The 26,397-nt window shown below is 45.0% G+C and overlaps 1 protein-coding gene across 2 annotated transcripts in view; it reads right to left on the reverse strand.

Annotated features, from left to right (window-relative positions):
- Positions 1–3,728: 3,728 nt before the first annotated feature.
- CD247 (CD247 molecule) overlaps positions 3,729–26,397 on the reverse strand; it is an 85,493-nt gene continuing 62,824 nt past the window's right edge. Inside the window, exons 1-8 of one of the 2 annotated variants that reach the window (XM_074946928.1) lie at positions 23,122–23,274; positions 22,509–22,615; positions 16,447–16,500; positions 13,181–13,267; positions 11,808–11,843; positions 9,732–9,788; positions 8,107–8,148; positions 3,729–4,887 (exon numbers count right to left, since the gene is read on the reverse strand). In XM_074946928.1, the coding sequence (XP_074803029.1) occupies positions 4,822–4,887; positions 8,107–8,148; positions 9,732–9,788; positions 11,808–11,843; positions 13,181–13,267; positions 16,447–16,500; positions 22,509–22,615; positions 23,122–23,134 (462 nt within the window). In that variant the 5' untranslated portion in view covers positions 23,135–23,274 and the 3' untranslated portion in view covers positions 3,729–4,821. Of the gene's footprint in view, positions 4,888–8,106; positions 8,149–9,731; positions 9,789–11,807; positions 11,844–13,180; positions 13,268–16,446; positions 16,501–22,508; positions 22,616–23,121; positions 23,275–26,397 lie in introns of those variants that run through there. The other variant, XM_074946919.1, reaches the window with a different exon arrangement.

Consider the following 26,397-nt stretch of genomic DNA (forward strand, 5'->3'; position numbering starts at 1 on the left):
CTGCCTTTCCCCGCTCTCCTGGTGTCAGGACTACACTGAAACTCCAGGGTCAGGCAAGTCCCTGAAGGCTTCTTTCAGCTGAGTGCTGCGCACACACTACTCATCCATTTCTTTTTTTCTTTTTTTTTTTTAAAAAAAGGACCAAAAAAGAAAATTTTCCAAATATTTAATTTTCTTCTTTATTATTTGACAATCTTGTATCCTCCGGGCTGTCCAGAAGCTGCATCCTTGATCCCTTCCACCTTTACTTTGAATGTAGTTCCTCCACCCCCATGGGAAAGAGAAGCTTTGACAGGTCACGATGCGCTGCTATAAGCCGGGGGGGGCGGTTTCTTTGTTTTGTTTTGTTCTTTTAAAATTTCCAGCCAAAACCAAAGATTTCCTAATGATTGTATAAACTCAAAACAAACAAACAAACCAAAGACAAAGGGCGTCTTCAGCAATCCCATCTGTGAGGCCAGCCCTGGTAGAGGAGGAAGGGGTTCCCAGCAGGCTGCTAAAGTGGAAAGACTGGCTTCCCATGGCCCGATACTGTGTGGCTCTTCCGCAGCAAAGTGGACTCAACCTGAGCCAGGCCATTTCCATCCCACCCTTTGCTAATGTGTTGCGGAGGAAACTTGCTCTTTAAGCTCACAAAAACCCAGGGTGCAGCCACGAGGGGAGGTGGGTTGGGAGAGCAGAAGGGTTGCTGCAGCCAATGGGACTCCTCAGATTGGTTGAGAAGCTGAAGACACTGGTGCATGATTGGCTGCTCTGATAGGTGCTTTAACCCTTTGGGGGCTGGGTGATGTTGATTAATACACGCTGAGGTGCACTTCTGAGCTTTTTTCCCTACCGCCCCCCACCCCCCTCCGTAACTGCTTGGAAGAGGCTGTCCTGATGTGAGAAATCTCTGAAAGAAGAGAGAGCTTTTCATTTCTCCTCTAGTTTCTTTTTTTCTATATTTTTATTATTTTTGCAGCACCACTGTGCAACTATGCATTGTATTTCTCAACCTTTTATGCTTGGTAGATGCCTGTGACTTTTTAACTTTTGGGGGGGATTGCAAATGAAGGAACTTTATACATGGATCTTTTTAATCTCAGTTGATTGGGGGGTGTTTGGTTCTAGGGTCATACAAGCTCTATCCCAAAGCAAAATCCAAATGTTAATAATATTAGCCTGATGCAGATACCAAAGATAATTTCTTTCCTGCAGAACCTTAGACTTGTGTATTAAGTACGATTACCCAGCACTTGCATTAGTCTAACCTCAGTAATTCCAAAGCTTAGATGTATATTTTGGTATATTTCTGGGATATTAAAAAAATTGTCGTTTAAATTCTTGTTTGTTTCAGTGTAATGCTCTTAAAGTCATAGCATGGAGATAACTGAACTGTCCTATTCTTAGTAGTTTGAAATAATAGTATTTTTGTATGTTTTGGGTGTGTCTATGTATGTATTAACATAACAGTTTTCACTGCCTAGGTGTTCATAATTAAAAAAAAGAATTAAAAAGTTCTAAAGTGTACATAATATTCCATAATGAACTTCCACCAGACTGTCAGTTTGGATTGCATTTTCACTGATTGCCATTCCCAGCTGGGATTCCTTTTTTTTTTTTTTTTTTAAGGAGACAGCATCCTTAAAGACCTGAATTTACTTTTTACATAACTGGGTCAAAGAGTGTTTTCCATTATTTTCGGAGGGGCGGGGGGGGGGGGAGTTAGAAAGTGGCCCAAGATTTATTTAAGAAAAATCTTGGAAGCACGTTAGTTTAAAAACTATCAGTTTCTCATTGAGTGAAAAGTTGGAATTTGGGGGAAAACCCTTTCCGCTGAAGCTGGCCAATAGCTTTTAGTGAAACAATGAGTTGTGAATAGTCTGTGGGGGAGTCCTTTTATGCTTCTCTTCAGCCAAAGATCAATTTGCAGTCTGGGTGTTAAAACCCTTTTTCTCACCTCTCCTCCTATACTATCACTTGTACACCTGGGGTCAGCTGAACACTTGAAGTCAGGGACCTTAATGCGATACTTGTACCCAGATGAAACACATTCTCATCTGGTCTTGAGACTGAAATGTGAAAGACCCCTATGATTTTGAAACTGATATCTTTTTCTTGATGGGGGGATAAAAGGGATGCTGTTTCTTTAAAGATGTCCCCCGTCCCCCCTGCCCCAGTGGCTGCCTGCAGGTGGCTATAGGCATTGAGAGATCGTGTAGATTACAGTGAATCAGGATGAAATGGTAGATTTTGTGTAGATGCATTTGTCTGCTGTAATTTTTTATATATATTAAACTTACTGTAACTGTACAGTTCATTTCTGTTGTAAACATCATTAAACCATTTTCCAAGTGTTTTAACATGTATGCACTTGTTTGTGGTTTTTAAATACATGTCAATAGTTTGCGGGCAAAAAATCTCCTTATTTCTGTTCCTCAGATCCACCAAGCTGGGCCTGAGAGATGTTCCCTCTTGCTATTTGTCAGTTGTGCCCAACAGATTGCAGGATATTGCCGGTGATCAGCTCTTATCTAGAAGCTTTTGCTCTACACCATTGCATTGTCCACTCTTCTTTTTTAAAAGAGAATCAGCAGCCTGGGTTGTCTTCTTGGGACTGTGGGCAAAGTTTCTTGAATGTAAAGACTGAATTTGGAAAATAGGAAAGGATGCAATTACCATGTGCGTAGCACTAGGGCCAGCCCGTTAGTCTTCCAACCACCTTGCATGTTCGATGCCTTGTGAGTCCTGGAAGAACTACTAGAGCCAGAGACAGCATAAAGGGGAACTCCCCCGCCCTCGGTTTGTGGTTGTCTTATTCCCTAACACAGATGAGGGGTTTTTTTTAAATCCACCTCTTTTTTTTCCTGTTTAATATGAAACTCTTGGCTTTACTGCCCTATAGCTGTCAAGTCCTAGCTTATTTGTGGGGTATATAACCATTTCTTTTTGGCAGTTGTAAACTCCGTGTCTTCTAATTTCAGTGACTGGCAGTTTGGTCTTGTATTATGAAAGGGGGTAAATATGAGTGCTGGATTTACCTTCTCTGTTTGTTATGTTAGTGAACACTCTAGCATATCCCCTCTTTACTCAGTCTTTCCATGCCTCTAATCATTTTGTCTCACAACAGGAATAGTAAGTCCAAAAATTGATATTTGAGAGGGCCCCCAATGCCATATTAAGGGGTTGTCTACAGCCAGTATTTGTATTGGTTTAGAAACTGTATAGTTCAGGTGGCACAAAAAAATGTGGTAGAACCACCAACACCTTACTACAGATGCATTGATAACACTGTGAAAGGTGCTTATATTGGTATCGCTCATTTCAGTGAATGTCCCTGTTTCTAAACCAATATAATTATTAAAGCAGTGCAAAAAAACACCTACATACAGACCAGGCCGGAAGCTATTGCTGCCACCAGCAGAGATTTCAGCAATACTTCGATGGAAGCCTTCCAGCAAGTCCTCACCCTGTCCAGCCTTGCTTAGTTTGACATCGCAATTGTGACAGTTCAGGTGGGTGCAGGCAGCCCTTGTGGTGGGATAGCAACGGCAGGAATGGCACAAGGCTCAGGTAAACACATTTACGCGTCCATGGCTTCCCCATCAATTTTATTACCTTATCAGAAACCGTCTGAATTGCTGAGCCACCATCACCTTTGTCTTGAATCTGTTTTGCTCATCTTTAAACTTATCCTGCAAGGTATTTACAAATTCTTACATTTCTTTCGGCTTTTGTACACTTTCCTTAGCAATATACTCATCACTTGCTGGCATTGTTTTATATAACAGGAACATACTTTGGTGCTGTACTTTAAGTGGGGAAGGAATAGCCCTTAAAAAATTGTGTGGCTTGAGCAACAGTGAGGGAAGAGAGAGGTCAAGTTTTGGATTGTCTATTTAAAAACTTCCCTTTTTAATTAAATCCCAACTTTCCCAGTGTTCTCCAGCATTATTTCAAATGTCAGTCCTTCCAGAGGCCTAATCCCCTGGCTCACATCATAATGGATGATGGAGGTGGTAAAATCTGTATGCTGCACCACTCCTGTTTTTACTGTGGAATCTCACCGGTAAAGGTGTCCTAGCTTTCATATATTTCCATTAGCATTTCTGGATGCCGTCCATGTGCTGCAAGAGCTGTTCACACTGGGATGTTGTTTTCTTGATAGCTTGTTGCAGCCGAGCACTGATTCCTCCTCAGCCTGCTTTTAGCATTTGTCTTTCACTCAAGGAACATGTCGTCATCCACAGTAAGAACAGCTCTCCACAGCTAAAACCAGCTTAGAAATAAAGCTAAATTTACAGCAGAAAAATATTGGCGCGAGACTGCCCTAGTTATGCTGATGCAGATTATTCTTCCTGTAGATAATACTGGGTGTAGCTATAGCACCTTCCTTTCGAGGACCTTAAAAGTGCTTTAGCCAGTAATTAAACATCAGCCACCTGTGAGGTGGGGTGTAGTTTGGGGGGTTTTTTGTTTTGCTTTTTAAATAGCTAGAGAAACCGGCTCAATGAGGAGGAGGAGGAAGAGAACCCAAAGTCCTAGTCTCCTGCCCAACACTTGCTGGTACAAAACAGCCACGATCATTAGGAATAGTTTTACAGATATGTACATTTAAAAGCTAAAGCTTGAGATAGTATAGTTTTGAAGGGGGGAAGGGAGGAGGGGAACTAAATCCAGACTTGTCCTGCTTCGTGCAATGAATCGCGCATATGTAATTTGCAGCCCTGAAAAAATGGGTGTTAACTGAATGGCCTTTTTGGATTGATGATTGTTTCCCTTCTCTCCTCCCCCAAAGCATCTGGACTTCTCAGTCTTGCCCATCCACTGCATGAATGCCACTTAGTGAGGGGGCAACGGCTGCATCTGGAGGGCATCATATGTGTCCTTGGTTGCAGAGCTGAGTCCCTGAAAGAAGAAAGAGAGGGTAAGGTGGATGAGGTAGACCGTGGACCAATCGGTCCTTTAGTCTTGTGTTCAGCACACTAATCTGGTCTGTAGCAGTGATGAGAGGCACTTGTTCAGATCACTATTTCCCTTGAAGATGAAAGGTCAATGGCCATCAGTTACCCTGAAGGTAAGATGCATGCTGAATACGGGTTAATGAAAAACACTGCTATAGTAACTTACCCTGAAAGCTCAACAGTGCTTTACAATACTAGCCTCAGCAGCAGCACGTTCACTCACAGTGGCTATGTCTGAACAGTGGACAAATGTGTCAGCTAGGCAGAGCTATGCACCACAATAAGCTATGTCCAACTGACAGTGCATTCTGCTTCCCTAAATTTGCCTCTGCACTGACCCAAGTAGGAATTTGGACAGGACACCTGAGTTTAACACCAACTTCTGCCACCAGCCTGGTGCATTTGGTATGGCAGCAGCACTGCAGATGGAAGAGTACTCATCAATCCCTTTCTCCCCAGTTCAGTCCACCGCAGCCCCTCTGATTTTCTATTCCAAAATGGTCTTGGGCATCACTCAGTTAGCTGTGACAAATGGCTTTATTTACTTTACTTGTCCCAGCATCCTTTGCACTGATTGCAATAGTATACTAAAGTGATGAACAACCAGCACACAAGACTCTGGGGTACCTGAGGCCCAAAGGCTCCATCTACAGCTAACTGAGCAACGAGCTGCTGGGACTCCTGCAGGCTGTAGATACTGGCTAAAAGCAAGATGCTCTGTGCCGATTTAAAGGTATGTTTCTTAGCTCAGTGGCTGATACTGAACATTCATAGGTTTACTTGGTCCTCCAGCCAGTCCTACCTTTCTGTGAGTCTATAATCTCACAAGGGCCTAGTTGAAACCGGCTTTGAACAAAATCACTGCGGCTGGTTAGAGCTGATCAGCCGATGACCATTCAGGTTCATGGCAACTTTTCAGGTACGTAAGTTATGTTTACTGGGGATGTGGAAGATCCAGGTTCAAGTCTTTGTTCTGCCTGATTGAGATCAGAGGGTTTTTCCCGACCCAACACATTCCAAATCAGGCCAAGTAGAGACTTTAACCTGGGTGTCCCACATCCCAAGCCAGTAACCCAACAACCCAGCTGTAGCATGAGTCAGTCTCCATTCCACTTCAGCAAAAATGTTCTGTTCTCCTACTGGGGAATCTGTAGTGATCAAGCCTGCAACTAAGGCCTTCGTGGAGAAAGCGTCTCAGGGAGATCCCACTCAGTCCTCAGCTACAAGTATGACCACCATGACAAAGTTGCTCACCGAAAGTTAAGTGTAGGAGAGAAGGAAAATTTCAGTCTTAGTGGAAGTAAACTCAAAGAGTTAAAACTTACAGTTGAAGCTTTTTTTATTTTGACCATTTATTTTTCAACTTTAACATGAGTTTTCATAGTGTTTTCTGTAAACTTTTTTAAGAACACTGTGTTTTAGTTCCCTCAGATCACATCTTCATCCATTTGCTCTTTCCTATATGGGACCTCTGCAGTGAAAGGATAAGTGAGTTTAGGGCATGGGCCCTGCCTTGGGGGGGGGCATCTGTAGGAACGTATTGCCCCGGGGATGGAGAGCTTTTCCCTTGGACTTGAAAAGTTACTAACTCCTGGGACCAGGGAGCATTCCACTTCTTCTCTCCCTACAGGGGAACCTCAGAGGCTATGGCTGCACAGCAATAAGAGACCCATGGCACAGGGTCTCAGAGCCCAGGTCAATGAGCTCACAGGGTTCATGTGGTGGGGCTAAAAATAGCAGTGTGGATGTTTTGGTTCTGAAATCGGTCTCAAAGGCTGGGCTTCAGCCTGAGCCAGCTGACCTGGGCTCTGGGACTCTCTGCCAGGGGATTTAATTGGCACATACAAATATCCAGCAATGCTTCATCTAGCTCTGGGCCCCCGGCTGCCTCATTTGGTGTACAGTCCTGAGCTGCCCCCTTCCTCCCTTTGTTTGTGGACTTGCCTCCTTCTATTCTCCTTACACTAGGGCTTGGTCTACACTAGCAACTTAGGTTGGTTTAACTGCGTCGCTACAGCACAGTTCTACTGACCTAACTCATGGTGTGGACAGTGCTATGGCACTGGGAGGGCTTCTCCCCTCGAGATAGGTACGGCCTCCCAGGGAGCTGGAGTGCCTGGGCCAACCAGAGAAGCTCCCCTGTCAGCGTGGGTAGCGTCTTCACTGAAGTGCTACAGCCTTTAGTGTAGACAAGCCTCAAGCCAGGCCTGGGGGTGGTTTCATGAAAGAAGTTCACAACAGCTTAAAATATTGAGCTTAAAAATGCCAAACCTTTATTTTAAACCCGTCACCCAACCTTTTTTCTTCCAGTTCAGTTCCGGTTCAGGTAAAAATACCAGTTTGAACGGGTGCTGCAGCGCTGGTCCAACTCCCTGCTGCTAACCTACCCTCTCCGCTAGTGATCAGTGCCACATGTGCCAGAGAAAATGAAAATCTCCTGATGAACCTGCCTGTTCAATACTGTGAGATAACAAAAGCTGCTTGTTGACTGTAGCTGGTGGTGAACTAAGGAGAACTAAGTTTTTGATTTCACCTTTGAGTTGCTGCAGGTGCTAGGCAGCCCTTAACCAACAGTTGCTCATATTAGGCAGCAGCTAAGTCGAGCTACTTCAAGAACAACCAGACACATCCTTTACAGGTTTCAGAGCAGCAGCCGTGTTAGTCTGTATTCGCAAAAAGAACAGGAGGACTTGTGGCACCTTAGAGACTAACACATTTATTTGAGCATAAGCTTTCGTGAGCTACAGCTTAGGCTCAAATAAATTGGTTAGTCTCTAAGGTGCCACAAGTCCTCCTTTTCTTTATCCTTTACATGTTACAGCTGACCTATCTGGATCAGGGACTACAGAGCAGACAGAGGGAGCAAATGATTGTTTTAGGAAGTCCAGCTGCCAGAGTTTTGGGACTAGTGTCGAGCACCTCCCTCTCCTGCTGGAAAATACAAATAGCAGGGACATTTAAGATGATCTGGGCTACTTTTAACAAAAGGTTACAGCGGGGTGTTCTTAGCTTTGAAGTAGCAGCAGCATATCACCTCTGGTCACACAGACACTCTAAAGCCCCATAGCATCATCCATTAGCAAACAAAGGTTAGACATACAGTTAGGGGCTGCAATCCAATTACTGAATTAGATGAGAACATTAATATGTGTGCACTCCCTACCTGGTAGACGCCATCGTTCCCTTTGCCTCGCCGCCTCTGGTGCTTTGGGAAGTAAGAGAAGCCATGGATTAATAGCCACTACTGCTTTGTGTAGTAGGGGCGCTGTGATTTACTGTATTTCAATATGTAGTGTTCACAAAAGTGCCTCCTATTTTATAGGCCAGATACAATTAAGAAACGGCCCTCATTTCTCAGGTGGTGACTGCTGCATGCCACGTGGGGACCAAGTGACTCTGCACTCCATTAAATACAGAGGACAATGCAGTAAGTTTCCTAACCTTCAGCTCTTCACCCAGCGTTAATTTTGTGAACAGCCTATGATGCAAAGGAAGCACTCATGGGCCCTTTAGGAAACAACAAACTCAAACAGCATTCAGTAAAATGACATGCACGTAAATAGCCCCAGAAGCTCTCGGTCTCTCTCGGCTTTCAGAAGAAAAACCGGCCTTATCACCTGGATTCCAATCAATGAAACATTTCCCTTGGAATGGTGTTTTGTCAGATCAACCAGCTGACCACAGCATCATGCAAGATGCAGGTTTCCAAGTGAACCAAGTGTGACATTTCAAAGAGTGGCTGCAGCAGTCCTTAGGCACTACGATGTATGTACGAAAGGGTGAGCTGACAAGCTGCATGCACACCCCCATCTGAGGGGGTTAGGTGAACATTATCAGCTGTCGTGCCCACTAAAGTTAAAGTTTACACTAAATACCCTTGTTTTCACAGCTTTCTGAAACAAAATACTCTTATTGAGGATGAAATTCTCCAATTTGTCTTTTTCTGAAGGTGAATTTTTGTTTGGACCTTTGGGCCCAGGCCCATACCTGTTTGAGTGACAGGAAAAGGAAAGGGGTATTTACCTTTTTTTAAAAACAAGTCTACCTATGCAATTTTAGCAAGAACTACCATAAAGATGCTTGAGAGTTGAAACTCAGCAAGGGTATGATCCTTACCCAGAACCATGAGTGCCTTTATTTGGTTTGAGGGGGGGAAACTGGAGCCCTTGTAAACTGTGCACCAAGCGTGCAAGGCAGACTTTTCCCAGTGATGTTTGCAAACTGACACACAGTCCAAAATTCACTTGGCATCAAACATTCAGAACTTTGAAACTACAGCACCGCTTTTCTTCAGACTTTCCCCGAAACTTAAATTAAGCTGGGAAGGAAGAAAATTGGTATAAATAGTTTTTAAAAATCAGCACATTTAATTTTTTCCCTGAAGTTATTCTGCAGGCACAGAACTGAATGCCCAGCATAACGGCAGTGGTGTAACCGTTCGTTTGTTTCTAGTATTGATGGGATACTACCTTCTGTCTAACCTCTAAGGCTGCACTCAAGTCATGAACAGAAGTAAAAGTTACATTAATAAGACCTGGTTTTTATTGAGTGCTTTTCATCAGTAGCTTTCAAAGCACTTCAATATTTAATGTATTAGCTGTTTGGAAAGCACTAGTAGACTGCGGCTGCTACTGGAAAGAAGTCAATTCTTGCTTTAGTGGGGTGGTTTGGTTTTTTTTTTAATTGGGAATTAACTTTGTGTGTGCTGTAGTGGGAACCTCTTATATGGGATGGAAAATTCTTTGCATCATTATACCTGCCCTTCTTGAAAAGAAAGGTACCACTCACCTCTCCCTTCTTCCCAATTTCACTGTATGCCTCGCCCATCTTGTCCTTCTGCAAAGACTGGCAACCAAATTTAGAGAACAGCATTAGCAGTGTAAGAAGCCGTGCTAGCCCCATTGATATCCTTAGCCCCACTGCAGAGTTGCTCCTTTCCCTCCCTTTCACTTCTAATCCCTCCCCTCCCTCAGACAACTCCTAGCCTTAGTTCCATCTATATGAGGTTGGTTCTTTGAGACCTTCTCCAGTCCAGTCTCTCTTAAAGCAGTTTCTTGGAAATCTGACAACTAATCAAATACTTCTGTATGACGTTTAGCTCAGTCTTCCAACCCTTGTCTTAAACTTAAAAATGGAGGGTATCATCCTGTTTCCTATATGTTCTTCCAATCTTCTTCTCCATCCTTCTAACTGCAAGCATCCAGCTTAATGCATTCATTTCCACTGTATTCAAGACCTGCTTCTCTCTTCCTCAGTGCCCAGCATTCAGAGCCATGCAAATGTGGAGGCCTTATTACTGTCTTGCAAGATCTTTGTTTTCAATTTGCTAGGCATTCGCCTATTGTAGAGCACTCAGCTCACTTCTCTCCATTTAGTCCATGCCTTTTCTGTTCTGCTTAAGTTAATTGCTGAGCTCACCTTTATCCTCTACTATCGAACCTAGGTCCTTGAACTTCTGTACCTGTTAGTAATGGCTGCCCTCCAGACAGTCTTGGCATCTTCCTGCAAGGTATCGAATCAACAGCCCCTATACTCTGTTTTATTGCAGCTGATTTTCATGCCCTTTCTTTCAAGTATGCCCCTCCATCTCTGAAATCTTCTTCCACTTCCTCTTTGCTCTCCCCCACAAGCACATCATCAGCTGCAAAAAGCATGCGGCAGGGTGCTATGCTCTGGCTGTTTTCTGAGAGTGCATTAAGCACCCATGTAAATAATAAGGGACTTTTTGCCAAGCCATGGTATACTCCAACTCTTACTAGAGACTGTTCAGTTTCTCCATATGGCCTTCTAACTGTGGTAACCCTGATACAGATCCTGGATGAGTCTGGCTAGCCTTCAGCCATCTGTTTCATTCTCATACACCACCAGATGACTTTTCTTGGACTGTGGTCATGAAGAGTCAAGATGGATTAGAACTATGTGCAGGGTTGTCCTCTATAGCTCACACTAGTTGGTTTTTGTGTGGCACATTGCATGGGACAAGCCAATGAATATGCAGCATGGATGGAATCTAACGGACTATTTATTCTACCAGTACTTCTTCATAGCACCAACTCAACTAACTGGTAATTGGCTCCTTCACTAGAAAATCCCAGGGTCAACCAAGGTTCAGAACAGCTCCTCTGGCTGTAGAGTGATGACCACATCATCAGGGGTTATAGGCACCCTATTTCGAGAGAAAAGCTGAACTGAGGGCCAGGCACAGGGTACTGCTCAGGCTATAGAGGGAGGGAGAGAAAGGAGCTCTGCAAGGTCAGAGGAAGAGGATATCCTCCTGGCTGTGCTATGGGAAGGGGTTTACTAACTCTCAGGGACCTGCTGCAATCAGAACCTGTGCTAACTCAGGTGGTGCTGAAAGTCTGTAAGGGAAACCGATGGACTCCTACATGCAGCTGTAAATTCCCAACACAGGATGAAAACCCAGGGAGAAGTTGAGCAGGACTCTAGTGCTAATTCTCCAAGTCACTATGGCTGTCTGCTACCCCTCAGGGTAGGATATTGTTCCCCTTCACTGTGGTAGTGTTAATGAACCAGTACCCTCAGTAAGATGCTTCTGGGGCTGCAGTTAGTTACAAGGGAAGTTCTGCCAATGCTGCTTCAGAGAGATCAGGCAGGGGGCCACCTGGAAGCAAAAATATTCCATAGACTGGGGCAGTAAGTGCTGGGGGTAGGCAGTATCTCTCTGTACAGTCCCCATCCTCGCCCTATGAAGTGGGTCAGTCTAGCTCATTTTGGGGAAAGGTGACAGCCCGGGGAACATATCCAAAACCTGACCCACACAACATCAGCACAGAGACACACTGCTGCGTGAGAGAGTGTATCAAACACTGCCTTTAGCACGCTGCAGCTCCTTCCTTTACTCACAGTGTAAACAGTGTCCTGAGGCTTCTTTCTTCTCTGCTGAAAAACAAAGGGGAAGAGCTGAGTACATAGCATCCTTTACCTCTGTGCATGAGCCATAGCTATGAAAATGGCATGGTTATGTCCTGCCATGTTTCTATGTATCCAGTGGACGCATATTACTGCCATCTTTTTCCACATACGGCTCTCCAGTCTGGCACCTGGACAGATGTGTGTAGAAGAGCTGCTGCTTTGAAGTTGTTTATTTTTATTTGTTATGCTTACTGAAGCCTAATCCTTCCTCCCTTGATCTGCATCACAGGGAAACACTGAGCAAGGGGAAGGCGTCCCCTCCCTTTTCAGCAGCAGTGAGGTCTCAGCAAGTGCAGTCACTTTAGCAAGTGCCAGTGAAGTAACATAAGAGTCAAAGTGTCACACAGATCTACAGTGAACCACTCAGCCCCTGTATGCCCTGCCCCCACATCCGTTGGGTTTGAGATGGTGTGTGATTTCCTATTCTGGGCTGTTGTGAGCTCCTAAGAAAGGCATGGGTAAAGATTTTACTGTCTGCACATCAAAGACTCCAGCCTTGTGTTGTGTTAGGACTCTTCTGTCTCTATCCAAGGTCGTCCCTTGCCTTGTGAGAGACCTGAAGAGTGTTAACTACAGGCTTCAACACGAGCAGCTAGCAGGGCGTTCTGAGTCCCCTGCAAGGGGGAGTGTTAGGCTAAAGATCGTTGCTGGCACAGCTATGTTAGGGAGGTGATTACCAAAAAAAAGCACTGGAGATATACTAGCAATGCCCTCCTAGAATGGACACAGGTATGCTGCCAAAACTGCCCGCAGCTTAGGTCAGTTCCCTGAAACAATCAATCAAGCTAGAGTGCCGTAAGTGCAGTTTGTGCTGGCCCAGCTCCGCTGGTTTAAAAAACAAAAAACACATACACCCCCCTCACCAACATAGCTATGCCAGGAAAAGGTTTCAGGGGGTTATGTGAATTATGTCTAGCCCTAAGCCCACTGTGGCTAAGGGCATATAGGACCCTTGTCACAAGAGGTTGAGCTGGTGCAGGATTTCCACAACCAAGTCAGTTTATATCCAGCAGCCCTCAATTCTAGCCACACCACGGCAGCGTGCCAGCTGCAAAAGCCTGCTTAAGGTTGAACTGTCACTTGAGAATCTCCAGTAACCTGCTTCAGCATTAAGGCATCTACTCCGGTTGTGGACAAGTCCTGAGGGGCAGCATAGATGGTACATCAGACGTGTGGCTAACAGAGGATAATGGTACATGTTAGCTAGGACATTGTGTGAATGGGTACATGCACATCTTTGAGAGAGGGTAAGCACAAAAGGAAGGAAGGAAAGTTAAACAAGAGTGCAGGTGAGAGGAAATTACCTGATTTCTCCCTCCCATTTCAAGGTCAGAGCCTCTCTTTTTAGTTCCCAGAACATCATAGTCATCTCTGGTTGTACGAGACAATTTCTGCAATGAAAAAGCAAAAGAAGTCAGAGTGACAAAGACTGTGCTAATAAGCAACTTAGATCTTGGATTAGTTAACCCTAGAAGGAAATTCCAGTTCAACATCCAATTTACTGCACAAGTTATAACTGATAAATAAGCCAAAAAGTAGTTTTAAAAGAAAAATAATCAACACTAATGATCTAGGGCTGTATGCATCAGCCACCCTGCTTGCTAGTCTATCCACTAGAATTCAGATCTTCCTGACCCTAGAGCTAAAGGCAAATCACAGTTAGTTGAAATAGGATTATGGTTTTTATACTGTCTCCCTCTAGTAGCTGGGGATGTATACTCATACACTGGAGCAGATTTGATTGTATTTAACAGAAGATACACTGATACCATATCTATATCAGCCATGACATTACACCATTGATTTTTCCCCCCTTTTAAAAAGTCTTGATTTGCATTCAATAAATTCAGGAAACCCTTTGCCTGAGCTCACTCTTGATTGAGACTGTTTATTTTACAAAGTAGACAAATATGAGAGGGCTGTGATAGAAGTACCCAAAATTAGGCATGATATAAAAAGAGGATAGATCAGGTGCTTCTGTTCTCCCCATCTCATATCAAAAGAATGAGGGGACAGTCAATGGACTTGAAAAGATGGCAAATTCAAAACATACAAAAGAAATACTTTTTCATCCATTCAACAATTAGATGATCCTTTGGCCACAGGATGTGGTTGAGGTCAAGAACATGGCAAGATTCAAAAAGACTGTACATTTACATGGATAAGACTATCCAGAGATTAATAGCTAATGCTAAAAAGTTTATTGGAAGAAATCTAATACCTTCATGCTTCAAATCTTAAACTAATCTCTAGCTATCTGGGGCTAGGCAAACACTTCATGAGGACCAGATTCTCACATCTGCCTACTGTGGGGTTGTTTGTATTATCCACTGCAGCATCGGATACTGGCCCCTATAAAAGACAGGATATTGGTCAAGAAGGACCATGGATCTGATCCAGTGTGGTACTTCCCATGTTCTAGGATACACAGCAAGTCACATGACTAGACCAATGGAGACATGGTGACTCGAGCCACAGGAGATAAAGTGATCCCTGTTACTTAAAGAAGAACCAGAATCGCCCCCGTAGTGCTCAGATTCTGCATGTCTGATCCCACCCCATCTTCCATTCAAATCCAAAACCTGGAAATGGACAGTTCCTACTTCTGGGGTCTAGCTCTGATCTTGCCTAGATCCCCCAGCCCCCCACTAGATTCCACGCTCACCCTTGCTGTCTTCTGGGAGGAAGAGCCACAAGCCTCCACCCTTCCTGGGCTCTTTAGAGTGGAGCCACCTCAGGGACTACACAAAGGTTTTTGGGTGTGCAGTTCCTGTGCGGCACACCCGCAGCAGGGAGCAGACATTGCTGCTGCTGCCCCTGGCTGCCCTCAGTGGGGAGAAGAGGGTCAAGTCAATTACTAGCTCTTGCAAAGCGCCAAATACCTAGAAGCCAGGTATGGGAAGGGGTTTGTGGATGCCTCATTCAAAAAAACGCAGGAGCAGTAAGTAGGGGCCCTATTGACAGAGAGGATGTGGGGGAACAGGGGTTGAGGGAGGGCAAGCAAGCAAACAAACATGGTGCAGTGAGATTTCCACCATTTGGATTCTAATGCTGGATCCAAATTCAGACCCAGACAGCTGTCAGGGTCAAATAAAAATACAACCCCCAAATGTTACCTCTGGGGGTATTTGAAGTTAGATCTGGACCCCAGCAGGTCAGTGAGCCTCAGTTTACACTGAAATTCATCCATTTGCTGCAGCTCAAGACAAGATCAATTTCTGACCAGTAGGCTCTTCCACTTACTCTGGTCTCACCAAGCCTGAGAGGCAGGTTAAAACATCAGTACAAACATATTCCTGTTCTAGGGCTGATGCTGAATTCTGGTTAATTAAGCAAGGGTAGCATGACATAACTCTCTCTCTTGTCCCCTTCCCAAGAGTTTACTATACTAGTGCCTTGTCATGGTTGAATGGAAGATAGTCATGCCACTGTGCTGTGCCATATTGTCCCTATCAGCAAAGGGAGAAACTGACAGGATGCAAGTGTGTAGAAGAAAAGCTATATAACTGAACAGATCTCTGAGCATTAGCTAGCCTCCTTACCTGAGAACAGGTAAAAAATCAGTGTAAATATATTAGTTTATAAACCTTTAATTACCCTCCCTCATTTCTAAAGGTAAAATAATAAAATTCTAGTAAATCTAAAATAAATTCCTGTCAGGAGATCAACAGCACATTGAGACATTGTGGGTTGTTTGTTTTTTTTTAAAAGACATACAATATTATGTATTTTTACAAATAAGTGTCTAATAGTGATAGTACAAGCATATGGAGCTATTACAAGTGTAGTGCTCTGGTCCATTACTAGAGTACTCTTTATGAGCATAGAGGTTAGACTTGGTACCTTACAGACAACCTATGGTCTACTCCCTTTCCAGCAACCCACAATGCAACATTCAAGCAATAGTTAATAAATAACCTGGGAAGAGTTCACATTTGACCCTTAAAGCGTTGCATTCCAGATATCCATATTCTAAACCCTACCACACAGAGCAGTGAAGAGACACAGGTGACTTAAATGGGGCTACTCAAATACGTACATACTACTCAGTGTGAGGTAGTACGGCAGGGTCAGGCCCCCTGTAGAGGAAAGCATACGCTGATGGGCACATGTGTGTTTCATGGACTTACAGACAGCACTCTGTGATCCACACACCAGCTCCTGTGCATGTATTGGACTGGCTGCATCTGCCAACTGGAGAGCACTGGCTCAATACTGGAATTAATTGTTCCCGCCCTTCTGGTGAATGGACATGCCAAGTGCACCTCCTGCACATTAATAGCGTCAAGCCTTAAACCAGAGTCCTAGTGTTCTGTTGGTAACAGGTGAGTGAGAAGGAAGTTTCCCCCACGGCGAGCCATTAGGAGCTCGCCCCAGTGGGAAGTCACTTCCTCTTGTAGCTACTACACTGCCCACTTGTGATTGTTCCTCATTAGTCTGCCTCATCCAGCCCATCCTGAGAGCCTTCCGGCCAGAAGAAAGTCACCTCATTCAAAGGACAGCAGGAGGAGAGAGCATGTCTGGATGAGCAAATTAAAAACATGTGGACATAAGAGCAGCAGTCACTTACATTATACACGTCATTCTGATCCTGCAGAGCTTGGGATTCAGGAGCGTTGCTGAACTGAAAGAGAGAGACAGCAAAGTGAGCACCTGGCAACGGCAGCATAGTAGACACAGCCCCCGGGGGAGTTATTCTTACCTTAGGTGGGGAACCTACAGACTAACAGCCCTGCCAGTGCCATCAAGAGTTTGCCATCTGGGGTGCCCAAAAGGGCCAAAAAACTATACAAATTCCTGCCCTGCTCTCCGAGGGAGCTTTCCTTTGTATTTCAGTCCACTCTCAGGATTGGTCATCCTTTTAATGGTGCTTTATAACAGCCCTTTGGAAGCTGAAACACAGACAGGATTTCCTACTGAATGTTCCCCTCCACTGTGCACGTGCACACCAGCATGCTACGGCAGGGTCACCGTCGAGCTCCAAGCCAGTTATTGGAAAGTCTCTTATGAGGGCAAGGGCTGCTAGCATTAATGCCAGATCTTTCGTGGGTCCCGCCCTGCAGGATCAAGCTCTAAAAGACTAAGGACACCTTTTAAGTCTCCAAGCTGCGCAGCGGCAGAAGGTGCTATATAGATTGGGGGAGGGGTGTTTGAAAATTTTCCTCTTAAGTCTGAATATTTTTGCTCCCATCTGCACAACTCTTGCAACCAACCGCACACACACTTCTCCTTGGCCTCCCCAGGCTTAGTTGTTTGTTGTTGTTGGGGTTTTTTTCGGGGGGAGGGGGGTGTGAAAGAGCAGCCATTTGAGTTCTGAGATTTTTCAAAAAGTGAAAAACCACCAAATTTTTACAAGTGTTTTAACCTCTCATAGCTCAAAAGGAGCTTGGCCTAAACATTTCCAATTTGCTTTATGCACTGAAAACTAGCAGACAGACTCCAGAAATGTAAACTTAGTCTGACATTTAGGTTTTTTTTTTCCCCCACACGAATGGCATAGCCTCCTTTGAATATTTGGCATGCCCTGTAGGCTACAGAGCTGCTAAACCTCCTTCTTACTACAATGGAGTTTACAAGGTCAGTTTGCATTGCCTATATTCATTCATTTTAAAAAGATGCATCTCTAGGGGCCCATCTGGTGCTCTGGGCCTCTGTCTCATACATTCATCACAATATAAGCAGACAAACGTGCACCCATAAATATATCCACGTCAAATGACACCCTCCTCAGCAGACTTACTAAGAGAGAGAAGAGACAAGCTTTGATGCCTGCTTGGAAGATTAAAAAGTCTGAGCTCCAACAGATTGTGGAGTGGGGTTCAAAATAGAGGACCCTCAGAGAGCACCCTGCTCGCAGCTCTTCACTTTTATAGTGGTCACGCCATTTCAGCCTCTGCTGATCCTGACTAGCATAGTACATATTCATGGGAAGACAGACAATCTCGGGTAACTAGGTCCCAAACCTACAACGTCTGCTAGTGCAGTTTGATCCCTACAAGCTGTGACAGCTCCTTAAGGCAGGTGCTTTGCCCATGCCATTTTGAATCAGGTACAGTAGGACATTGACTCAGTGCCAATACACTGGCTCCACGCACACCTCTATGGAGCAGCTGTGCCTGCCATGTTGGGGTACCCCCCCCAACTCCACTACTTTGAAGGGACACAGGCATTGCTGTATACCCGTTAGCGCCACACTTACAGCTAAAAAGAAAAAAGCAAAGGAGTACTTGTGGCACCTTAGAGACTAACCAGTTTATTTGAGCATGAGCTTTCGTGAGCTACAGCTCACTTCATCGGATGCATACTGTGGAAACTGCAGAAGACATTATATACACAGAGACCAGGAAACAATACCTCCTCCCACCCCACTCTCCTGCTGGTAATAGCTTATCTAAAGTGATCATCAAGTTGGGCCATTTCCAGCACAAATCCAGGTTTTCTCCCTCCGCCCCCCCTCCCCCACAAACTCACTCTCCTGCTGGTAATAGCCCATCAAAAGTGACCACTCTCTTCACAATGTGTATGATAATCAAGGTGGGCCATTTCCTGCACAAATCCAGGTTCTCTCACCCCCCAGTGGTCACTTTTGATGGGCTATTACCAGCAGGAGAGTGAGTTTGGGGGGGGGGGGGCGGAGGGAGAAAACCTGGATTTGTGCTGGAAATGGCCCAACTTGATGATCACTTTAGATAAGCTATTACCAGCAGGAGAGTGGGGTGGGAGGAGGTATTGTTTCCTGGTCTCTGTGTATATAATGTCTTCTGCAGTTTCCACAGTATGCATCCGATGAAGTGAGCTGTAGCTCACGAAAGCTCATGCTCAGATAAATTGGTTAGTCTCTAAGGTGCCACAAGTACTCCTTTCCTTTTTAGTATGGATCTCATAACCTCTGCAGTCTGAAGGTGCTTGCTGGCCCCTGTAGCAGGCTTAAAAGGGGGCTGGAGCAGTTGTAGTCGCACAGACCCTGCCAAAGCAGGCTGATGGCTTGTCAGGGGCCATTATCAATTCATTTATATACAATTCCAGTAGAGGGCAATGAGATAGCTAGCAGTTCTTTGAAGGCCTCCTCTGCCTATGCAGCAGCCAGGAGAGGTACCAGTTCTACAGCCTAATAGCTAAAGCAAAGAACTGACAAGCTCTACAGACATGCAGAGCCTCTAAATGCCACAAGATAAAATAGCTTCTATTCTAGTAATTTATGAGATCTGCTGGGGAAATGGTTACCTTTTTAATTGCACTGAATCTGCTCTGCGTCTCCTGGGGAATTCAGCAAAGCCTCTTTGTAGCCAACTTTCTACACAAGAAGGCATCACACAAAAAGCTTTCTACCTCAGACATGCCTACGTAGCAAAAGATTGATGGAGGGTTTGTCTACACAGAATGGTTTTGAGACTATATACAGGGGTAATTGGGAGAAATGTAGTGGCCTATGATATACAGATCAGACTAGAGGATCTGACTGTCTCTTCTGGCCCTAACCTATGAATTTAGGCAAGGGCTTTGCACTGAACGTACGTACAGAACTTTGTATACAGACACCACTTTCTAGAGAGAAGAACACCGGGTAGACAGGACTTGCGTGTACAAACTCTTCTTGCTGAGGGGAATCAGAACAGCTCCTCTTTGCTCTCCCCATCATGACACTGGGAAGGCTGCAGACTCCAATTTTATAGCTCCATCTTAAATAAATGGAGTGGTACCAGGGATGGGTTTGTCATCCTGCCTCTTCCTCTGAAGCAGCAACTTAGTTATTTGCTATCACTGAATTATTACTGTATACACATTCAGTTAACAGCTAGACACATTGCAGAAGGTAGGCTATTCCATCTCCTATGGGTAAAATCCACTACCTAGGACATCTCCAAGTAGATTACATGCACCTGCTGCCAATATTCAAATCACCCTGCAAATCTGTTAACCTTAGAAGGGGAATAAATTTCTCTCACTTTAGAGGAGTTCTGGGCTGGGAACAAGCAACTGCTGGGCTAGTTCAACCCTGCTTCAGCATCTTGCTGCTCCAGGTTCACAAGCTCCTGGGCAATTTTACTGAGCCGTCCCTAATGACCGCTCTCTTTCCCCAAACAGCAGGACAGGTCCATGACTCCTGCAGTCAAGTACAATGTGTGCGTGGAGGGGCATCTGTACATCTGTCTTTTCGCTCTGGCAGGCTCACACAGACTAGCAGTCCTAGAGCAGCACTTTCATCTGGATTTATAACGGCAGCCAAAAAAACCCCACAACTCCTTCCTGCCACTGCTGAGTTCCATTCATTTCTTCTAAAACTTTCTTCCTTCTGATTTTCGTGGTGCATATGCTGCCTTGGGACACTGTTTATCTGTGGAACAGATGAGTGCCAGCAGCTGCAGGGCAAACTTCCCCTCTGCCAACCCCAACTAGCACACCTCCGCCCTGCCTGGGAGTACCCACGAGAAGAGAGATCCAGTTCCAGGCCTATTCAATCCTTGGCTTCTCCACTGCAGGCTGACAAGGAAGGTGCCTGTTTTGAGTGGGTTTTTGGGCTGAACCCATTGATTAGAGTAGACTGAAACCAGAGGGAGATTTCTCACTTCGCCAGTCAGAGTGGAGATGCTGGGGAAGGGCTGCTTGCCTAAGCCAGGGAGAGGAGGGACGCTCTCCTCTGCTTTTAGCATAAAGCAGGGGTTGTGCTTTTCCCCGGCCCCCTCACATTGGCCTCTGGGGGGAACTGGATTGAAGCCACCAACTCCCTTCATGAGTCACTGAACAGCCCATCACTGCCCACTTACCCCTGTCACAGCTCCCAGCCGGAGCCAAGCCTCCTAAGACTCCATGTATCCATTACCTGTCCCCAACTCGACATCCAGAGTGGTGGTTTTAAACACAGTTTAGCTTGGGATTTATCCTAAGTGCTCAGACCCTGTTCCTGAGGTATTCCTCTCTCGCCATTTATCACGGTCTCTTCATTTCAAAGAGGCATAAACCAACTCACAGTGCTGACCCAGCATCTCCTACCTATTCTGTGCAGCCTCTGGTACTGGGTCCACCACTGTAGTATCAGAGCAGTGTACAGAGTTAAGAAGGACCCAGAGCTGCCCAGGTACTTCGGCTTCATTCCGTTGAAGCCAATGAAAGTTAGGAGGCTAAATACCTTTACAGCTCTGGGCCAAGGAGACTGGCATCTATCATGTGATGTTTCCTCCCCTTCAGGGAAAGGTTATCTCTCAGAGTTTTCACCTGAGACAGCCAACATCACTCGTCACTTTTGAAGTTTGGGTACAGTTGAACTGCATGGAGGCTACTTCAGTTAGAGTTCCCCAGCTACTGGTGTTCAAGTTTCCATCCATCCCTCTGACACCATCTCCTCTCTGGCAAAAATGCCCATCTTCACTGCCCACTTCTCCCACACCAAGCCTTGTGCAGAAGGAAAAAATAATCCCCAACAAAATCGGCAGGCCCACTGCTTTATCCTTCCTCAAATTCTTCCTCTGTTATGACGCCTGTAAACACCACTAGCAGAGAATGCCTCAGCAAGGAAGGCATTTGTGTTTATTTTGCACAAGCATCCACATTTTACTGTTATTTTGTCCCCCATCCCCACTCCTGTTTGTCTGTTTTATACACCCATTTTGTCTTGTCATAAGTTGAGATAGTGATCTTTCTGAGGCAGGGACTGTCTTTTCATTACCATGACTGGGCCCCATGGCACAACAATAACAAACATGCGCACAATGGCTACCAGACCCACAATTCCTTGCTCTGTTGTCAGGATGTGTTGGGGTCCCTAAGCCTTCAGGGCTGAACTATTATCACGTGACTGCCATGTGTCCTAAAGGCAGGAAGAGCTCTGACCACGGCTTGAATGAGGCAATATCAGGCTGGGGCTGGTTGGCATTGTTCTTTATGTCTATACCTCGTCCAAAGCCCAGGCCAAAGGTGGGGCGTGAGCCAAAAATCACCCACAAGTTCTAAGGTGGAGAGAGAAGAAATGCATTTTGGATTCAAGATCGTGTGGCTGCAGATGCTGAATCCTCACAGGATGTGGACTCTGGGGAACCTTGCCACCATCACCCACAGTGACTAGGTTGGCTACTTTTTGAAAGCTCCCAGGCCCCGCCTTGTACTTTCCATATTCTGGCGGTGAGTGGGTGCGACTCTTGAAGGAGCACTGCCTGTTTCTTTTTAATTAACCCACCAATACAGATCACCAGCTGAAATGTTTTGCTAGATTTTGCATTTTATGCTTGGGACTCGTGCACTTCTGGGCCCTGCTCTGGAAAAACAAAATCAGTTAAGAGTGCTCACAGCCCACTTCAGAAAAGGAAAAGCCTTAACACGAAGGAAGTTGCAATAATCCTACCATGCTTTCCCTACATCTTCAATGCTCAAATACTGAACTGCTTTCACTCCCGCCAGATCCCAGTGCTTAGCAACAGGCTCTCAGGCATCACAACGATCAAACTGCAAACCCAGCACTTCTCATTTGCAATGGGAGCCAAACGATCATAGGCTTATACTCCAACTTTCAAGCCAGGCAACTATCCAAGAAAATCCGATCTTCCCCCAACCACTTCCCAGTCCATAGACAGACTGGATTACTTGACAAACACCTAATGGTTCACTGTTTTGAGGAGACACTGTGGTAATTAGACTAACCTTAGCTTTCAAAAAGAGGGCCGTAATGATGACTGCATAGATGAAGAGGATCCCATCCAGTATGTAGCACAGTCTCGGGTCTGTCAGTCCCGGAACCGGTGCAGCATCTGTACAGAAATACCAAGTACATTAATAAAAACAAGGTCATCTGGGTTATAATATACAGGCTGGTGTGTATATGGCTTTGCTGCCCTCTACTCAACAGAGCAACAGCCACTTCAGTCTGTGTGATTATGTACCTCATAGCGGCTGGAGTCCTACAAAAGGACATACAAGGCCTAAGGCAACTGGCAGTAAAGGAAGACTCTCTTTTAGCACAAAAGGCTGAAGATGACTGTTATGAAGCAGAAAGTCCAGGTTCTATTCCCTGTGGCATGTGTGCACAGTTTTAGCTGGTGACTAGGACATCTGCATATCTATGGTCAAAGGTCAGCTACAATGCAGTTATTTGAAGAATGCCTGACATAGACAACTACTACCCATCAAGTCGGTCATTAGAATCCAATATTATCCCCTGCAGGGAGTCATGGCAACAAGAAGTTGTGACACAGAAATGCTGTTAAGTGTTGGTGTTTATGTCCTGGGCCCAGTCAGATGATATGGTTAAGGTTACCTCCCGATCCCATCTTATGGCAGGCAGCAGAATGCCCTGACTCCAGTGGCACCTATTACAGTCATGACTACACCTTTTCGGAGAACTAAGAAGAGGAGCCAGAGCAGAGAAATTCAGCTGTGGAGCCAAAAGTTCAGGTCCAGAAGTTGGAGCAGTCTTAGATCGAGGGTTCAGGTCCAGAACCATCTGTAGAGGAAAGGTTACAGTGTAATCTAAAAAGCAGAGAAAGATCACCTTTCCGGGAAACGGAGGAAGGTAACAGGTTATTTGAATTGCAGAATTAGAGGGAATTCAGAGAAGGGTGAAAAAAGTATCAAGAGTACAGAAAACTCATATGAAGAGAGAATGAAAAGTCTGGGATTGTTCGCCTTAGGAAGGAGATGAATAAGAAGGGACAAGTACATAAAATAATAAATGGTGTAGAGAAGGTAGACAGGGAGAACAGCAGTTCCCAGTCTCATAACACAATTAAATTAAAAAGGTGGCAAATTCAAAACTGATACAAGGAAATACTTTTTCACAAAACATGTGATTAAACTATAGAACTCATTACCACAGGAAATTGTTGAGACCAAGACTTTAGCAAGATTCAAACATATCCAGAATTACCATAATTCATTATAAAAATTGTGGAAGGGGTATAAAACCTCATGCTCCAGGGTCTAAGCCAACCTCTAACTATTAGAGATCACGATGAGACTCACATCTGCTACTGCAGGGTTCTTACACCTTTTTCTTTACAATCTGCTACTGGCCACTGTCAGACAGGATACTGAACTAGATGAACCCTGGATCTGACGCAGCCTGGCAATTCCTATGCACCACACATGACAGATGTTAGTCACGTTGCTTAATGCATTACTGGAACACATGCTGATATTACGGTGGGTGAGGGTGGTATAGGAACCTTTACAGAATAGAACGTTCTATATGCTGGATCTCTATTCTGATTGGCCTGTGTGGGAACACCACTCACTCTAAAAAGCTTTTTGCAGATAATGTTTTTTCTATAACAGCCACATCGATGTGAGGAAATCTGCCTTCTGCAGGATCAAAGTGTCCAGTAAGTTAATGGTGATGGATTTAAAGAGCTGTATTCATAGAGAGAGACTGGGTACACTCAGACTTTTAGTCATGTTTTAACTCTTGATAATACAATTGTAAATTCTAACGTGGACACTGTACCAGTATTTATTCCAGGACACAAATGTTTGCTGCTAGTTGTGTTTAAACTGAAGGGATTATTACACTGAGGCAGACAAAATTGTCAATACCATAAAATGATTTTTCTAAACTAGGAATTGACATTCAATTCAAAACAGTTCATGTGATTAGAAACCACACACCTACAGGGTATGTCTACACTTCGAGCTAGGGGAGTAATATCCAGCTTAAGAAGACACACCCATGTTAGCTTTGACGGAGCTAGCCTACTAACATAGCCGTGTCAGTGTTTGCAGCAGGAGGGGCTAGCCACCCTGAATAATTGTGTAGCATCTTAGAGAGGTATGTATTCAGGGTGGCTACTCTTCCACTCCTTGCACTGTCACGCCTAGGGAAAGAAAGTGGTATATGATCCTAACACTTCTATAAATGCCTTTTAAAGGATACTCAACATACTTAACAAATATCAATTAATCTTCACCACCACACTCATCTGATATAGGATTATACCCCACTTCCAAAAGGGTAAACAGAGGCAAATCTATGGCACAGCTGGGAACAGAATCTGGTCTACACTATGAGTTTATGTCGAATTTAGCAGTGTTAAATTGAATTAACCCTGCACCCATCCACACAACGAAGCCATTTTTGTCGACATAAAGGGCTCTTAAAATCGATTTCTGTACTCCTCCCTGACGAGGGGATTAGCACTGAAATCAACATTGCTGTTTCGAATTAGGGTTAGAGTGGACGCAATTCGACGGTATTGGCCTCCGGGAGCTATCCCACAGTGCACCATTGTGACCGCTCTGGACAGCACTCTCAACTCTGATGCACTGGCCAGGTGTACAGGAAAAGCCCTCCGAACTTTTGAATCTCATTTCCTGCTTGGCCAGGCGAGCTCATCAGTACAGGTGACCATACAGTCCCAGAATCGAAAAAGCTCCAGCATGGACCGAATGGGAGGTACTGGATCTGATCGCTGTATGGGGAGACAAATCTGTGCTCTCAGAACTACGTTCCAAAAGACGAAATGCCAAAACATTTCAAAAAATCTCCAAGGCCATGATGGATAAAGGCTACAGCAGGGACGCAACACAGTGCCGTGTGAAACTTAAGGAGCTCAGACAAGTGTACCAGAAAACCAAAGAATCAAACGGATGCTCCAGGACAGAGCCCCAGACATGCCACTTCTACGCTGAGCTGCATGCAATTCTAGGGGGAGCCACCACCACTACCCCACCCCTGTCCGTGGACTCCGATGATGGGGTACTCTCCGCCATGGCTGAGGATTTTGCGGACGGGGAAAACGAGGAGGACGACGACGAGCTTGAGGAGAGCAGACAGCACACCATTCTCCCCAATGGCCAGGATCTTTTTATCACCCTGACTGAAATGCCCTCCCAACCCAACCAAGCTAGAGAAGGGACCTCTGGTGAGTGTATCTTTTTAAATATAATACATGTTTTAAAAGCAAACGTTTTTTAATAATTAATTTGCCCTGAGGACTTGGGACGCATTCGTGGCCAGTACAGCTACTGAAGAAGTCTGTTAACATGTCTGGGGATGGAGTGGAAATCCTCCAGGGACAACTCCATGAAGCTCTCCTGGAGGTAATCGAAAAGCATTTGTAAAAGGTTTCTGGGGACAGCAGCCTTATTCCGTCCTCCATGGTAGGACACTTTACCACGCCATGCTAGTAGCAAGTAATCTGGTATCATTGCATGACAAAACCTGGCAGTGTGTGGTCCTGGTGTTTGCTAGCATTCAAGCAACATCCGTTCTTTATCTCTCTGTGTTATCCTCAGGAGAGTGATATTGTTCATGGTAACCTGGTTGAAATACGGGAATTTAATTAAGGGGACATTCGGAGGTGGCCGTTCCTACTGGACTGTTTGCCTGTAGCTGAAAAGAAATCCTTCCCACAGTTAGCCAAGTGGTGGGGGGAGGGGGCATTGGCACTGAGCTGTTCACGTTTGGCTAGCAGTGATCTTCCCTGATACCAGCCATGCAGTGGGGGGAGGGGTAAAGCGATCATCCCAGAGAATTGGATGGGGCGGGGGGTTAGTTTGGTTTCTGTTGCTGCACATTAACATGAAAACCACAGCACTA

This window comes from Natator depressus, chromosome 1 (assembly GCF_965152275.1).
Source record: "Natator depressus isolate rNatDep1 chromosome 1, rNatDep2.hap1, whole genome shotgun sequence".
Classification (NCBI taxonomy): domain Eukaryota; kingdom Metazoa; phylum Chordata; order Testudines; family Cheloniidae; genus Natator; species Natator depressus.